This window comes from Mugil cephalus, chromosome 11 (assembly GCF_022458985.1).
Source record: "Mugil cephalus isolate CIBA_MC_2020 chromosome 11, CIBA_Mcephalus_1.1, whole genome shotgun sequence".
Taxonomy (NCBI): domain Eukaryota; kingdom Metazoa; phylum Chordata; class Actinopteri; order Mugiliformes; family Mugilidae; genus Mugil; species Mugil cephalus.
Genome location: NC_061780.1, coordinates 11,903,962 through 11,916,036, shown reverse-complemented (window position 1 = coordinate 11,916,036; position 12,075 = coordinate 11,903,962). Strand labels below are relative to the sequence as shown.

General features: G+C 44.7%; 1 protein-coding gene across 2 annotated transcripts in view; it reads right to left on the bottom strand.

Moving 5' to 3' along the window:
• aplp1 (amyloid beta (A4) precursor-like protein 1) overlaps positions 1–9,452 on the bottom strand; it is a 34,259-nt gene extending 24,807 nt beyond the window's left edge. Inside the window, exon 1 of one of the 2 annotated variants that reach the window (XM_047597677.1) lies at positions 9,132–9,452. In XM_047597677.1, the coding sequence (XP_047453633.1) occupies positions 9,132–9,197 (66 nt within the window). In that variant the 5' untranslated portion in view covers positions 9,198–9,452. The remainder of the gene's footprint in view (positions 1–9,131) is intronic. The other variant, XM_047597678.1, reaches the window with a different exon arrangement.
• Between the last annotated feature and the right edge of the window lie 2,623 nt (positions 9,453–12,075).

Below are 12,075 nucleotides of genomic sequence, written 5' to 3'. Positions count from 1 at the left end.
TATATACTAAACTGTTGTTGACTGTTTAAGTAATGTGAAAACTCGAATGGTGGGTCAGACTTTCTACAGAGTATGCCTGACCACTGGCAACAAAGACGCATTATTATATACTGGCAAAGCTGACAAATAAAACAAACTAAATATGAATATAAATCTAGTCCAATTAATTATTCACTCAATTGGCAAACGTATACTGAGAAGAAATGAATCACCAATAAGAAATAAAGCCTATTTATTAATAAACTCTATTGTTTTATTTTTAATAATCCCAGATTAGCTCGCTAGCTGCCTGCTTGGTCAATCTCCATGTCACGAATCACTAGATGACTTCGTAATGTCCGACACGTCCCCTTGAATTCTCTGATTCCCCATGTTCCTAACATAGCTGCTGCTCTGTCCGTCTCCCCGTCTGTCCATCCAAAAACCTCCTTCTACTGAGCACCCACATACTACGACAAAAGAGAGGAGTTGAAATTTGAATCACCTCATTATTGGGTGAATAGCGAGGTAACGATACTTCTATAGTTCCTCGTTATTGTCCTGCTCTAGACACTGTCCAGCGAGACTGTAAATCACGGCAAATCCACGGACAAAATAATAATAACCAAGATCAGGTCAGGCTGACATGTCCAGTCTTGCTTTTACTCCCTCTCTCTCTGTTATTTTAGACCGGGGCAACTCTGGTGAGATAATGTGTGCTGGCTGTGCAGTCTGCAGTAGATTAAATATTAGTGTTATCTCATTTCCTCTGGATATAAAGTCTCCGCAGACTGTCCAACTGAAGGGAAAATGGTTTAATCATTGAGACGATCTGTAAAACCAGGGTGTGGAACATCCATTTCTGCTTTTTCCATTCATTATGCTATTTTTCAGAGCCGTAGCCGGACTCCTGTGAAGTATCTAATTTGTCAGCCTCGTTGGTACCATTACCGGCCGAGTGTTATTGTTGATTGTTAACAGCAGCACCTGATTCTCTTTATCTTCTGTAGATGCGTGCGCCACCAGACCAGCTCCGGAAAGCTGGCACACTGCATAAAATAAAAGAGTCGAAATGCTGTGGGAACATTTTGTCTCAAGGGACGGGAGGGAATGTTTGAGTTTGTTGGAAGTGTGTCTTCCACAGCAACAAATATGGTCCTAAGACACATCAACACTGATAAACAAACAGTTCCTGATGATGATTTTAGACCAGATCCTATTAAATGTACTGAAAAACCTAATGAATTCCAGATCATGTTTCTGAATGATATAAATATAAAATAAACTAAGTCTCCTGCTATCCAAACACTGGCCATTTCTGTGTAGTGATGTAGTGTAGGCTGACACAGTTTCCTTCCTGGCATGTTTGTTTGTTTGTTTGTTTCATTTATAAAGCACCTTAAAAGCAAAGAGCATTTGCACTAAAGTGCTTCACGTGCAACATCACAGATCAACATCAATGTATCAGGAAATAAAAAGCTAGTAACACCCAGGGTGATCAGATGAAAAATAAATAAATAAATAAAAACAGATCAAATGCTATTGAAAGCCAAGGAATAAAGATGAGCCTTAAGGTGCTTCTTAAAAGCCTCAACACAGTCAGAGCTTCTAACAGCTTCTGGCAGGCTGTTCCAGAGCTGAGGGGCTGTAACAGAAAAGGCCCAGCCTCCAACCTTTTCATACCACGGTCTGAGGATCTCAGGGTTCTGGTGGTGGTGGTGGTGTAAAGGGCGAGGAGCTCAGATGATATGAAGGGCCGAGACCATGGAAGGATTTATAAACAACTGGAAGAATTTTGAAGCGTATCACGAAATGAACAGGGAGCCAGAGTGATGATGCAATGACCCATGTTTGAGTTTCGGAAATCCTCAACAAGCATTCAGCCTTATGGAAATGGGCCACGGTTGCAGCATTTGACGGAGAACAGACCACTGTTCGGTGTCAAGTGTAAAATAAACGTTCCTTCCTTTAACAAGAGGAACCATTAGACAAAATTACAGCATTACTCTTTAAACTGTCAAGACGACTTCCAGCGTGGGAGCTAACTACTTTACCGAGGTGCGCCTGAATCTCCCAAAACGTGTTTCCTGTTTAAATGTTCATGGATTGCTAAGGCGGCACCAAAGTGTGCAAAGGTCAGTTTACAAATCGTGCATATGACAGTTTTCTTGGTTGTTCCGTGTGTGAAATGTTCCCAAACTTCGGACCTTTTGTTTTTGCGTTATCGCCGCTTCAGCCGCCTATATGTTGCTGCTTCTTCTACTGTTCTCGGTCACCGGTGTTCTGTTGGTGCTTCAGCGAGTTGGGAAAGGTGAGATGGCTCAATCTGAGCCAGCTCAGTTGGCTAGAGTGAAACACTGTTTATCTTGTCATAGTGTAACTGAGCTCAAAAACGAAAAAGCAGCAAACTTTGGATGCCTCAGTTTCAAGTTTCACATCATACGGCAAGACAGGGTACTGAAAGAAGCATTAGTATTATTATCTCCTTGCTTATAATTATCGCTCTCTCAGGTCACAACTGGAGAGTGTACATTTTGTAAATATTACTTTAAGTCTTTTTAAGTCTATTATAAGTTTTAATTTTATCTAAGTATTTCTATTTTAGGTACCTTGTCGCTAGGCATCTGATGGGTTTGCTCCATCTGCACTTCACTGTACTTGTACATCGACGATAAATATATCTATTATTATTTCATATGGGGACAAATAATGGTTTTGCATGCCTACGATGTGACGTTGTTCTATTGTATCCACTGCCTTGTAAGTGCTGCCATTTTGTTCTTCACATTCATTAATGATGACAGCTACATGTGTCATATTTAAAAAAAGAAAAAAAAGAAAACTATTTTGAATCATGTTTTGTCTTGAGTTCGTGTAGATGGAAAAAAAATCACATCTTTGAGCACTGACTGTATTAAACTATATAGATAGATCATATGGAGAACAGAGGACAGAGTTGTGAAACCACAGGAATAAAGAAAAAAGGCAACTGTAGCTAGGGCAGAAATACATAATAAAACAAGGGTTGCGTTTGGAGCATGAATTATTCAAGAACAATCACAGAATAAACAAGGAAGGTGAAAAGATGTCACCATCCACTGAGTGCTTCTGAGGCAGATGGAGAAGCGGTGTGCGACTAGGGGAGGGGTGAGGACCGCCTTTTGGGATGTGGCGGCGGAGAACAGAGGAGGCTGGGACGGAGACGGGGGAGGACGGATCAGGGGGGTTGAGCCGAGGAGGAGACGGGCGTGGGGCTTTTCTTTTGTGTTTTGTAGTGTGAGGGGTGGGGAGTGTTTGGTTGACTGAGAAGGGGGGGGGGGACCCAGGTGGCGTGAAGAGAGATCGACCGGCCTCTGGGCGCTGAGAAGCTGCGTGACAAGTGCCAAAGCTCTGTCGACAAGCGAGAGCCCAGACCCTTCCATGGCCTTCAATAATTGATGCGTCTTCTGCAGCGTGCCATCTTTGTAAAGCGTGAACGTGTCCGTTGCTGTTGCTTCCGCTGTCAGTGTAACCTAATTGTGTGTGAGCGACTTCTACCCATCTCCGTCGCATTGGATGTGCTAGAAATTAGCTTTTTGTCCTTCTGATGGAGCTGTGCAGCAGGGCTAGGATGACTTGCCAAAAAGAGCATCGGTTTTCTTCCGAAACTGTTTCCAATCTTCTTCTGTAGAATATTCAGACTGGCCTGGTCAGTCTCAGTGGACCAAACAACCCCCTCCCCCCCAACACCACCACCACACACACGCACTTAAACCCAAGCAGCCAGGGCTGTTAGGAAATTAGATTTTGCAGTTCTGCTTTCATACAACTTATGTGTGCCGGCCAAAGGGTTGTTTTTTTTTTCTTGCCAATAAGCAGGAATACAGCTGGACCTCTACACGAGCATGCACTCCACCCTGAAACCCATAATAACATTCTGCGTTCTACATCACTTGCACTCTCTCCTTCTCTGTTTCTCATAGCGTCAGCTGTGCCAGGGCAATCCCTCCACTCTCTCTCTCTCTCTCTCTCTGTCTCTCTCTCTCTCTCTCTCTCGCAGCCCTCAATCTCTTTCACTGCGCTCTCATTTTTCCTCCTGAACATGGAGGACAAGTGTTATCACCACACTGCAGATGTTTTTGAGGGGAGGGGGGCTCAGATGAAGCCTCCCACTGGCTGCGGCAGGACTAAACAGCTCACTCCGTCCTGGAATTAAACTTTTGCGCAGACGTACAACCCATTAGGCTTACCGAGGCGGCTATGCCGGCTGTGAAGGCCTTGGGCCGCGGCGATATCTCTGCCCCACAAGACTCCGGAGAGAGGAGCCAGAGCCCGATGTCATCGGGGGCTGCCAATCCATCTGGGTGACACCGGATGAACTCCTGATGTGCAAGCACACAGCTTTTCCGTGCGCACGTCTCCCATCTGGGATTCGGCAGTTCAACAGACACAGGTGCAAGCAATCAAATGGGATTGGCCCCGAGATTGAAATATATGTTTTATTTGACATGCAGCGAGAGGATGATGAAAGGTAAAGCAATCTTTGGAAAAACTGGAAGCAGCTCCACTTTCTAAATGTTGTCCTTTGATTACATGTAACCTAGAAAGAGCCACGAAGCCTGAGAAAACCCGGAGAGATTGACTCGACAAATGGAGCGGATGAGTTTCCAGATATTACTGAACTCTAAATTGGGAAATGCTCCCTTTTCGACTTGAGACTCATAATTTAAAATATTTCCGAAGGGCCAGGAGATGAATGAACTCTCTTAACGGAGATTTGGCAGAAGCTCCCCCGATCTACGGGGACGCGTTCTGCGCCAATGTGCAATTAATGCCAATTTTATTTCAGTGCAGAAGAGCTGGATGAACTCTGCGCTTGAGGACACAAACCCAAATGTACACTTTCTTAATTTCCTCCCCGGGCTCTCTAAACAACTGGCAGCGAGAATAAAGATGAAACTCTCAAATCGGCGCTCGGAAACCGAGCGATGCGAGGCCCTCGTTTCCGATTTATCGACTGCGACAGTGGTTCAAATACCGAATTAGTGACGTTCATTAGTTTGTCACCTCGGGTAACAGCTCAATCACTGAGGCACGTTCACAACACTGCTTTCCTGCGGTACAGTCGAGTTCTTATTTCGCAATGACTCTGCAAGATCTAATCCAGGTCCCGCGTGCGTGTGTGTGCGCGCTGCACTTAAAAAAACTTGGAAAGGAAGCTGGATACAGAGAACTGGGGAAAAAAGCATGTGATACGATAAAATGCTACGTTTTATGCCCACTGGCACATGGCTATAGAGGAGAACAGCAAGCACACGGGAATCCATTAGTGGAACCCGATTATCTCTTGGCTCTAAAATTAATTAAGTGAGTGTAGGGCAGAGTGTGTGTACGAGTGTGTGTGTGTGAGGGAGAGAGTAAGAGACCTTTTTTTTTTCTTCCTCTTCTTTAAAAACAAATCCTCTTGTGTTACTGCATTGAAAAGCAGACGGGTATGGGAGGTGCATGAGTTTGTGCGGCTGTGTTCCAGCACCCGGCCTGAAATTGCTGCCGTTTGTGATGTGGTGGGGTGAGGCGGGCTACACAGTGACTTTGTGCCTATTTTTATTGAATCTTCAGCGTCACTTAAATGTGCTTCCTGCCTTTCTACATTTCCCCGCTCCACATAAAGCCCCTTCTCTGCCCTTCTTTCCTCCCTTTATGCTCAGCGCTGTGTATTTCCTGAAACCTGTAGATATATGTGTTTTTTTTTATGTTTTTTTTTCCATTTCTGCCACTATTGTTTTTCTGCAGCGTGGAACGCTGAGCTCAGGTTTACACTGCAGCTATTAATCTTGATTAATACAGAACTGAACCAAACCCGAGCATGCCTGCACTCCCTAGCTGCCACGTTTAAATCAATCGCAGTGTGATTACTTTCTATAAATCTAATTTTCCTGTGTTAGGATTTTGTCAACAAAGCTCACTATCTCCAGTCAGGCTTTGTGCTGTGTTGGTTAGCGAGTATTCACAATATAATTGTGCATCCCCTCTGACTAAGCCTGGGTTTGTGGGACTGACATACACAGATCAGGCATAACATTATGACCACTTTCTTAATATTGTGTAGGCCTCCCTTGTGCCTCCAAAACAGTTGTGACTCATCAGAGAATGGGGATGGGTCTTCTGAGGGTGTCCTGTGGTGTCTGGAAACAGAATGTGGGGGAGCTTTGGGTCCCACAGATATTTCATCAGTTAGGGATCTAGTAAATTAGGATGCCGTGTGTGTGTGTGTGTCTGCGTCATGCTGAATGCTGTTGGGGATGGCTGCTGCCATCATTGCTATAGGGGTGCCTGGTGGTTTTAATGTTGTGGCTGACCAGTGTATACTGGTCCCAATTGTCAGGTGTCACAGATTTTGCCAAACCACTTCAACAGTAGTAGCTGTTATTACATCTGACTTCCTTAAATGACAACAGGCTACACTGCCGCTCAATAACCACAACAGTTGAGTGACAACATTCAGTTTTATATAATATGCGTTTGATTATTTAGTATTGCTGGGTAGTCAAGACTAGTCATTGCTGTTAATTTCACCCTTAGATTTTCCAGAAAGTCAAGTCTATCATGACAAGGTGATTCATTTATTCGGTTTTATTTATCCAGCGCCCACAGTCTGAAACAACCACTAAAGTGACGGTGGGGAAAATACAAATGTCTGAAGGTTAAAAGAGTAAAGGAAACTGCGCTGTGTTCTCTCGTCTTCCACGCCTGATCATTATGTTCTCAATAAATATTCACTCATTCTCTTAGTCATCGTCTATAACTGCTTGTCCTCTAGAGGGTGGGGGGGGCTGGAGTCTATCTCGGCTGTCATCAGACGGGAGGCGGGGTCCACCCTGGACAGGTCTCCAGGCTATCGCGGGGGCTAACGCAGAGGAACAAACAACCATTCACACTCACACCTACGGCCAATTTAGAGTCACCAGTTAACCTAACAAGTATGTCTTTGGTGGGTGGGAGTTGGAGGGAAGCCAGAGTACCCGTCAAAAACCCACGCAGAGACTGAGAGGACGTGCAAACGCCACCCAGAAAGGCCCCATTTGGCCTGGACTCTGTTAGCTCTTACACCTGATACAGTACCTGAAGAACACTGGTCGTCTTTTTGGCTCATTGAGAAATGAAAATACCTCCAACACAGCATGGATGCACTTTACATTCATATACAAAATATTTCAAATGCTTCAATCCGGTACCTGATTTGCATCAATAATCCACTATAGGCAAAGATGTCAGAAGGCACCTATCACAGTATAAAATATCTATCCATACTTCCCCGTCTTATCAATGACTGAAGTCAAGGGGACTCACAAATAAAGAACCAACTTATTTTCTCTTGACCTTTCGTGTCAGGAGCAGAGCTGCTCCATGTGTCAATGAGTCAATGGTCCGAGTGCCGTTACTGGACACACTGCGAATGTGACCGCTGGGCATCAGCCGAAAGTGTACTGCAGTTCAGAAGAACTTCAAAAAGAAGAGCTGCGAGGCTTTCGCTGATGTGAAAATTCAATTTTAAACTGTGATTATGTGCGAATTAAACGTCGCCCCGATTCACATTTGAATGCGCAACAACAGAAAGATCCGAACACACTGCACAATTCGCATTTTAACTGAATTACTGTTGAGTGAATTAAATGAAGCTGACACTTTTATTAGGGCTAATACCACAGTGTAATCCAGCCAGTCAACCCTCTCGCAGTGTAATCTTCAGCGTAAACCTTCATGGGCAGGTCTTCTTGTATGAAGCTAAAGCCTGTTCCTCAACATAGCAGTAATCCCACTAAGGCTCTTAGAGAAGTGAAATTATTTCAGAATGAAAGGAGCGGCTTTATGGCTGCCACACTGTAGAAGATAAGCTAATAAATAAACATCTCACAGCCCATCTTAACAGCTCAAGGAGAGACTGCGAACCAACGGCCAAGGTGCTCCGTATTCCAGATCAGATGTCAGAGGCAGGTGTAGCCGCTCTTTCCAGGTGGAATAGTGCGTTTGACCTGAACCGCAGCTCCAGCTGGGACATCGTGACTCATCCTCTCCCCCCCTCCGCATCCTCATCTCCCTTCTTCGCTCACACACACCTCCAACACCGCCCTGCTCCTACGTACACACACACAAGTACCCAAACCTGCCTCCACGCCTCAGTTCCATCACGAGGGGAGATGATAGGTGGCTGAAGAGTTATTGAGAAATAAAGGTCAAGTCCATTAAACCCCGGGTCTGGCTATAAGTCATGATGAGACGGGAGGGAGGTGGGAGCAGCTGGTGGCCCATTGATCCGCCGCTCCGAACAAGAGACTTTTGCCATTTCCCTTCTACCTTTTGATGAAGACAGATGCCGACGGGATGACAATGTATTACAGTCAGCATGTCCGCTGATGTACCAAAAGGAATCCCCTCTTGTTGTTCGCGTGTATTTGCGAGGCTTTAGAAACAGAGCTTTGTGAACATGAACTGTTCAAAATTGTCCGTGCCTCCGAATCCTGGCCCCACTTCAAGATTCATATGGGAGCTCAGGATGTCTTCTGTGCCTTTTCATAAAGAGCACACAGTACAACAGAACAGCAATTGAATATGCATGACTCCATCCTGCTCAAGAGCTGCACCACTCCTCTCTAAAGGACGGATGCAAGCTGATTTCCTCCTCTGACAAGGCCAGATGGGATGAGATGGGATTTGATCCCCATCCATCCACGGAGCAAAAGGCCTGTAACATCCATCATGTCACACGCAGGCCCGGGCTTGACGCAGAGAGCCAAATGCACTCCAAACCACATCTTTACGAAGCCTCTCCCGAGTGTAATCTCCCATTCGAATCGTATAACAGCTATTGCATCTGCAACCATTTCACTGTAGCTGCATTGTATCTTTTATTTATTTGTCCTGCGCTGTGTGTCATTACTCTTGTTGACACAGTCGCCGCTCCAGAGTGCATTTTGCAAATTAAACCTGCCCTGGATAAGGGTGAGCAATATGGAGATAGGAGCAGCTGTGTGTGCGCGTCGCGATTAATATCGACATGAGTCTAAAATATGATTTTATACACATATACATACATAAAAACCTCAACATTCTGTAACACAAACAGCAGAACTGCAATGCGCCGTCACAGATGATTCAGACTGCCTCGCACTTACCTCGGCGTTTTCCCACACGCAGTAGGACAATACAGCCATCAATATAGGTATTGCGGTATGTCCCATTTTCTCTCCTTCTTTTGTCTCTCTTTTTTTTTTTTTTCAAAACGCTGCTACTGCGGAATAACTGGCTCCAACGTATGCTGTCTGATTACATCAGTTTGAAGTGATGGACGCTGCGTTCGTCGGCGGCTTCCTGCGATATCTCCTCCTGCGTCTTCCTCCCGTTCGCTCCAGCCAGCGGGCTCTCCAATGGCAGCCTGCTTTTATGTGGATGGAGCCTGGCAGAACCAAGCCCTGTTTCTGCGGGTATTTATCACAGGTTTCACTCGCGCAGTCCTCGCCGTGGCTTAGTCACGAGCGACATCTGGTGGCCGCAGGCTGGAAGTGCGCTTCGGTGCCACATCACGGAGAGGGAGGGCAGGGGGAATAAAAGATCCACACTGCGTGTCGGTGTATTAGTCAGTCAGTCAGTCGGTCATGTGGACAAAACTCGTGCTGCAGCTCCATTGCATAAAACTCCTAGGGATTACAAACCACATCCGGTAGAATTTCATGCAGATTACATTTGGTTTCAACAACACTAGGTTGCATGTACACTCATACTTTCAAAACTTTCAAAACGGCAGTTTACAAATGTTTGTTTGACTGCTGCAGTCAAATACACCGATCAGCCACAACATTAACACAAAACAAAAAAAACACTGACCATCTCGTGACAATGCAGTGTTTTGCTGGGTGGATGTTACTAGACATGAAGCACCCACCTGGACCAGACCAGGCCCCTCCCACCCCATAGCAATGACACTCCTTGATGGCAGCAGCCATCCCCACCAGGATGCAGCCTGACACAGACACAAACATGGTTTAGGAACAACTGAAATATCATGACCTGGCCTCTAAATTCACTAGATCCCAAACTGGTCAAGTGTCTGTGGGATGCACTGGAACAAGCCTGATCCACAGAGGCAACTCCTCTCAACCCACAGGACCCAAAAGGCCCCCGCTAATAACATCCTGCTAGCAGACACCACCGGACACCCTCAGAAGACCCATGTCCTTTCTCTGATGAGTCACAGCTGTTTTGGCCAAGTAGTAGCTAATGCTGGCAGGACCCCAAACAGGGCTGGTTCTGATTGAGTGCAAATACTCAAAACGTTTGAGGATCTAGAAAAAACATCTGACAATATGTCAGATTCTGCACTCTTTCTTAAACAAGAGGACACCTGTGTCTTTGGACAAAAGATCAGAGTTTATTGTCTTGTCTCGTCCTTCATTAGAAGCACACATTGAGACTTGTTTGTGTAAATCAACATGCAGTCACCTCTTATCTGTTCTAAATATGGCTGTACTGCGAGAGAGCAACAGAAATGTGATGGTGTGAAACATTGCATCAGGACTAAGTGTGAGTGTCACAAGTGAAATTCTTGTTTTGCTTTGTTGTTTGTTTTTTCATATCACAGCTGAGGTGGCCATGAACGGAGGTCAAGAAATCCTTTTGTGGAAATTAGACCAGCTGTGCCCCTAAAGCACGACGAGACGGACAGAAAGTGACCACATCATCAGAAAATCAATACGTAAGACTTTGTTCATTAATATGATGCTGTAGAAATTAACTTTCATCAGCGATTTAAAAAAAGAAAAAAAAAAGAAATTAGATAAGGAGCCCAAGACTCACAGTCAGTGAAAGTCCTCTCGTCGGGCTGTGTGGTAAGTCTCAGAGGATGAGTAGCATCTCAAACCACTTCTCAGGAGGGGAAATAAGTCCAAATACTCGGGGTGGGACGTAGCAGCATTTCACAACTCTCGGATGGAAATCCTGTTCACTGATAAATCCCTGTTTGGGATTTGCTGCAGCAACAGAAAGGTGAAAAATAAGAGGGCGCATTATGCACAGTGAAACATGGGGGGTGGGGGGAGTGTGTCTTCTTTTACTCTGGAATTCTTGTCAGTTTTATATGAGAATCCTACTTTTTATCCAAAATTCAAACTTATGTTATGATAAAAAATAAACTGTTGTATTCAATTTTAAACTAATGCAAAACAGAAATATCTTCACTAGTTAACTCGCACTTCTGAACACTAGAGTATTTGTATGTGTTGATACCACATTCCAGGATAATACTGAATAGATATTAAGTGGCGAAAAGAACAGTTTATGCAACTTCTTTTTAAGGGTCACAGGACACAAAAGGGTCCAGGTAGTTCTAACAGACACCTCGTTGCACCTTTAATGTTTGAATCTATGTCCCTGATGTTGTGTAGATGTTTTTTTTTTCTATTTATTAAGTGGACAAAGTGTTAGTGTAGCAGATCTGGGATGCTTATGAATCAGTGAAATGATTACTATTGTGATCACTGAAATTATTTGCTGTGGCAATGTTTCAATAATCTTCTACAATGTTACAAGATTTATTTCCATCCAGTGTCGCATTCATTTTTTTTCCCCCCGAAGATCTTGTCCTGACCACTGCGCAAAGCCTTCTCCAGCACATCTCAAAGGTTCTCAACAGGGTTCAGGTCTGGACTCTGTGGTGGCTGATCCATGTGTGAAAATGATGTCTCATGCTCCCTGAACCACTCTTTCACTATTGTCATCTTGGAATATGTGCGTGACACCCGGGAAGAAAAACTCCATTGATGGAATAATCTGGTCATTCAGTATTTTCAGGTCGTCATAATGTTGCTGAACCTGGACCTGAGGAACTGTAGAAACCCCAGATCATAGCACTGCCCCCACAGGCTGGTACAGTAGACACTAGGCACTGGTGATGATCCCATCACTCTGGATCAGGTTGAATCTGGACTCATCAGACCACATGACCTTCTTCCATTGCTCCAAAGTCTAGTCTTTATGCTCCCTAGCAAACTGAAGCCTTTTCCCCGGTTAGCCTCACTGATTGTTGATGTGTTCTTAAGGCTACACAGCTCTTCAGTCCCAATC